Genomic DNA, 5,587 nt, shown 5'->3' with positions numbered 1-5,587 from the left:
CCAGCAACAACAGCTCAATGAATTCCTATCTCCATGAAATTTACTCAAACCTGAATTAAACCATTTTAGTTAGCAGCAAGTTTTAGGATGGATTACCTCTTGAATAGTCTTGTCTAGATCAAATGTAATACGTATCTTTCACTCAGGTACACACAATGTCACAAACAAATTATGAAGGAATTGCGGAAAGGAGGGAAACCTTCCTATACAAATTAAGGTGTGGGTGTGTTGTGCTAAAGTGGAAGTGCAGCTTCCTGAAAAGGTTAAAAGCGATTGATTGCATCTTTATACCAAATAAAAGTTGTGCTTGAATTTGAAATTTCTGATATACATGCTGTGAATACAATTTTGGATTCAAGAAGTGCTACATTTTTTTTAAAATGTATTCCCATGTAACAAAATTCAAAATTTGACTAATCTTCAAATTCAAGAACCTCCAGTGAGCGAGCAAAAATTTGCAAAGTCTGTTGGTTTTGATTTCCTAACATATATGATAGAAAAGGACTTCAGTCCAGACCTTTAGCAACAATACCGACTATAGCTGTCAAAGACCAACCAAACTATCAATCATATAGCACTACACACACCACCAATCATGATTCAATGCACGCATATTGCCGAACTTCTAAAAACATCTTCTTGTTTTAAAACATGTAAACACACCACCAGTCTATTCCATGAGCAGTAGGATATGCACAATGGAAAACAAAAGAAAGAGGGTACTTCTCCATCAAAAAGTCTAGCCTAGTATCAAGACAAAGTTAGCATAATACACAAGCATTTGATTGAACATGATGAAGACTAAGATTGTAGAACATGATCAAGTGTCTTCTTCATCTTCATCTTCTTTTTCTTCTTCCTTATATTTGCGGCGTCCTATCACACAAGCACGGCACTTCTGGTACGGATCAAGACGAACCCCCGCCGATGGTGTGAGTTCTAACCTCTGCAACATCTTCAATTCATGTGCATATACATCTTCTTCAGAATCCAAATCAGGCATGACCACCGACATGACGACCGGCTTTATGAACATTGCAAAGTTTCCTTTTCTTTTCAGGTAACACTTTGCATTCAGAGATAGTATTGTAGACTGCAAAAAGTATATAGCAATCTGAATCAGAATCCTCTTATAATAAAAGACAAAAAATAATAAATCAAAATAAATAAAACACAGCAATACAACAAATGGAAGTGATTATACCTGGTCAGCTCGTTGGTCATCAGAGATGATGACATCAACTTGGCGATCCACAAAAATTCTATACTGGGTGGGATCAGCCGCATCTGCAATGATAGGTACAATGTTCTCCCGTATCATTGCCATGTCATTGAAGGCTTGCATCCTTGCCATATCAAATTTAGATCCTCTGCTGTTGTGTAGGTACACAACAGCATATACTTTGCCATCCTATTAAAAGCACAATATAGCTTCATAAGTGAAGAAAAAACAACATATAATGATGAAAAGAAAAAACAAACTAAAGACTGAAACATACTCGTCCGACGATGTCGGATACATGCGAAACCGTAATTGCCGAAGCTGGCACACCAAGATACAAAACCGTAGCTCCTTTAGTCTGCAGGATATTCAAACGTAATCATGAGAAACTGGGTTGTATGTTACATGTTGGCATAAATACACAACATTCAGAGGTTAAAAGAATAAATAAACCATCTCTCCAGCAAACCAGCTTAATGTTCATTAGTTAAGGATGTCCAATCCAACAGTAAATTAAGGATGTCCCCTATGCTATTCAATAATTGATCTCAAAGATTGAAAAGTACCATATATAAGTTGGCATCTCAAAGATTGAAATTGGCTAGGATAATTCTCACACCTGAAACCTTATGAAATTCAGTTGGCATCTAAAGCAAAGGTAAATTGGTTACTCAGAAATTTAACATACAATTAAACAATTCCTTTTGTAGTAGTATCTCATATCAGGTTAACATACAAGTCTCAGCAACATGTTAGAGAAAGGAAAGTGATCATACTGTTGACAGTACTTAATGAAACAAGACCAGGGCAAGCAAATAACACACATGAAGCGGTTAAGTTGGTTTAATTAAATTCGGAATTATAATAGCGAGGATATAATATTGGAAGCTCAAAATCTCACTTATTAAGAATAAACAAACACAAGGTCAAGGGAAGCTGACAGGGACAAGAATATTGGCAATTTGATGAGATAGTACAATACTTGTCTACAAGTACTTTTACAAAAGCGAGTATTTAGTCAACATGTGATGCTCTAGCAAATACGTGAATCAAGACTCACCACCAGCATGAGAGATTTCACCACATTTATATCCAATTACAACCCCCTTCCAAATGGTACCCTATTCAACAACTATAGAGATGAAATTGAGTAAGCACTTACAATCCCAAAGTATTCGACGCCATTTAGAATCGCCGCAGCAAGCATGCAGGTATAGGGATTCCACCTCCTGTACCGAGTCATTGATCCATCTTCATCCTGGATGGAATATAATGTCGGAAATTTCAGTTTCATTACACAATAAACACCTATATATGAATTTAAACCAACTTAGTATAGTTAATCAAGCATAGTTACTTACCTTGACCAAAACACTTTTCGGACCCCCAATCACAGATCTCTCATCAACCACCATCTTTGTAAGTAAACAGTCATTTCTAACTTGATCTTTAAACACATCATCATGGTCTGTTGGTTGTAAATTCACTCTTCTACCATCCAAGTATTCTTCTCCTCTATTATGAGCTAACTTCTTTCTTCGATCCTCTTCAATTTCATTATTTCTCTGTTCAATTTCATTATCTCTCTGTTTAATTTTTTCATCTCTGAGCGCTTGAAAAGCTTGACGTCTGATCCTAGCGTCATCGACAACTTTCCCGACCAAGATACTAGGATTGTTAATAATTCTTCCCAACGCATTGATTTTCTTCTCCAGTTCATCGATACTAAGTAGAGGATCTGGTTTATTGGCCATGGCTGCTAGTGAGCTAAGTGAGAAGAGCTATTTTTGGTCGATATACTAATTTCAGAGGGCTTTGAGAGTTGTCTTAATAAACCCTAACATGTAAGGCATTTTACCTAAATGACCCGAGTCTGAAGGTGGACACGTGTTGGCAATCGCAATACAGAATTTCTATGGACTTTGTTGCGGCTCGGCTACTCTGTGTGTGACACCTCACCCACTAATAACTGCAGACCAAAAATCGATTCCTAACTTCGGGTTAACTCTGTCTTAACACGAAGTTAATTTCATGTCTTAAGGACTCTTAACCCTGCATAAAGAAATTACCCGTGATCTTGGCAGCATCAAGATTTTTTGTTTTCCAAGGACATATCAACTTCGGTAAAAGTTTGGTGTAATTATAAACGGTGTTTCAAGAATCGGACCGGACGGTTGAACCGGAGAACCGGTGAATCAGTAAGAATTAACTGCAGTTCATTTGGTACAAACACTGAGAGAAGAATTAATTGTTTTTATCATGACCGATAGTCTGGTTGTATTTAGGTTCTTCCATTCCCAACTAATAAACCTATTATTCATTTTTTTAATAGTAGGTTATTACTAGATGTTCAAAGCTTTTTATCATGGAAGTATTTGTTAATAATGGGGCTTTTAAATATCAGTCATCCAATACTATTGATTTTATGCCAATAATTTGTTTTACTGTATTTTTTAAATCTTTGTTTGTTTTCAAACAGAAACAATTCCAGATTTGCTAAGACTTTATTAAAGACTGAAGAATAAAAAAAAATATTTGCGATAGCTTTATGAACAAAAGAGGTATGTGAAGACTGTTATTCACGATATTTACCCTTCTATCTTGTAAGACTATGTTGTATGATTTTAGTAGATTTAATATTGAAGAGAATAAATTTCTTGTTCAATTTGGTTAAAGAGAGAACTTCAGAAACATTCTAAAGAGAGAACTTTAGTAGATTGAATTGAGGACCGGATCAGATTTTGAGCTGAATAAAGGTTGCATATATTTCGCATTTCCATTCATTTGCTTGGGCTGTCACCGAAACAGATCCACCAAGATGACTCATAGGCTGGTTATGGGCCCAGCAGGCACTCTCAAGCTTGTTAGGGTTTCGGAATTTAGAAAAACCGGCATAAAATTGTTAATTTGACGGCCAGCCTCTCTCCCTAAGCATAACTCTGCAACCTTTATTCAGCTCAAAATTGATTCTGGTCCTCAATTCAATCTACTGAAGTTCCTCTTTAGAATGATTCTGCAAATCATGGTTCTATAGGAGAACTGTCACATACTCCAGATATCACACCCCTCAAAACTCACACTATGATATTTCCTCTCAAATGTATAATTTTTCCTTCCATCTCTCGATGTCTTTGTGTTGCTGGTTAAGCGTTGTTACTGCGACGGGTGTTTTATTTCACCAGTTCTCTTCCATAAAAAAAAAATTATGTCTAATGATGATAAATATTGTCTGTTGTTCAAAATATGAGATCTAAGGATTACTGTTGAATAAATCTTCTTAGTTTAATATAATTGTTCTCTTTATTTCCCAAGATAATATGAAAAGTTGAACAATCCATTTTTATAGTTACTGAAAATCATAATTTATGAATTGAATCACGATAAGAGTTATGGTGAATGACCTTGTTTGATTCTATTGTAAGTGTGTCTCATGTTGTTGGTATGTCTAGAAGAAAAGATCCAGTGTACTAATTCAAGTCGTAGGTTTTTTCATTGATTCTGTGCAAATTGCAGAATGTCTGTTAGAAGGATGACCAGAATGTCTGATTAGAGTAGAATTTGTTTTCCGACTAGGTGCGGTTTTAAGTTGTGTAGTTCAAATACTTGAGAATTTGTATACGGGAGATCCATTATTTCATTCCGTTTGGCGTTAAGAATCAACTACTATTCATCCAGCAGAATTAAAAAATGGTACTGAAACAAAACCTCAAACAAAATGGCTCATAAGTTCAATTTTCCTATGGATCACGTCTTGAGCGAATGCTTATTAAAAAAACAATTATTTTCATGTGATTGGCTAATGGCTTTCTTGTAAATGCAAGTCAAGGTTACAGAATCAAATATTTTGATGGAAGATGCGACAAAAGAATTTTAAGAAAAATGTGCAAAACAATTTCAGGGTAATGATGACAAGACATATGAATATGATGATTAATCCTAGATATAGTATGTTGTGTTATATTTGTCTCCAATTGAACTATCTTCGTTGTCTTGAGTTTGTTTTGTTCGAGTTTGGATGTAATTTTGGTTTTGTAACATTCCCTAAAACTCAACGGAGATGGTTGTTGAAAGTGATAAATGCAGCCGGAGGTAGTGACCTGAAAATAGACTATAAAATTGGGCGAAGCCAAAGAGTTAATAATGCTAAACTATTTTCCAACTAAATCCAATTACATGCTTTGTCCCAATCCTATTGCTAACTAGAAGCATTGTGTACTTTTGAGGTAGCGAGTGACATGCTAATGTGTATTATATATTATTTAATTTTAGAAACAACTTAAAATGTCTCTAATCAAATGATTACGATACACAAGATTTTAAATTTTCTGCCAATCTACAGATATCACAACAACTATAACAGTAAAG

The 5,587-nt window shown here is 35.2% G+C and overlaps 1 protein-coding gene across 1 annotated transcript; it reads right to left on the bottom strand.

The window, feature by feature from the left end:
• Nucleotides 1-593: 593 nt before the first annotated feature.
• LOC113341525 (probable mediator of RNA polymerase II transcription subunit 36b) lies at nucleotides 594-3,003 on the bottom strand. Its single transcript, XM_026586369.1, has 5 exons — nucleotides 2,584-3,003; nucleotides 2,385-2,480; nucleotides 1,500-1,580; nucleotides 1,205-1,411; nucleotides 594-1,093 (listed from the first exon to the last, which is right to left on the bottom strand). Exons 1-5 carry the CDS (start codon nucleotides 2,974-2,976, stop codon nucleotides 821-823), a joined length of 1,050 nt encoding a protein of 349 aa, XP_026442154.1. The 5' UTR covers nucleotides 2,977-3,003; the 3' UTR covers nucleotides 594-820.
• Between the last annotated feature and the right edge of the window lie 2,584 nt (nucleotides 3,004-5,587).

This window comes from Papaver somniferum, unplaced genomic scaffold (genome assembly GCF_003573695.1).
Source record: "Papaver somniferum cultivar HN1 unplaced genomic scaffold, ASM357369v1 unplaced-scaffold_3, whole genome shotgun sequence".
Lineage (NCBI taxonomy): Eukaryota > Viridiplantae > Streptophyta > Magnoliopsida > Ranunculales > Papaveraceae > Papaver > Papaver somniferum.
Note: the sequence above shows the minus strand (reverse complement) of the source record. Positions and strands in the feature narration are given on the sequence as shown.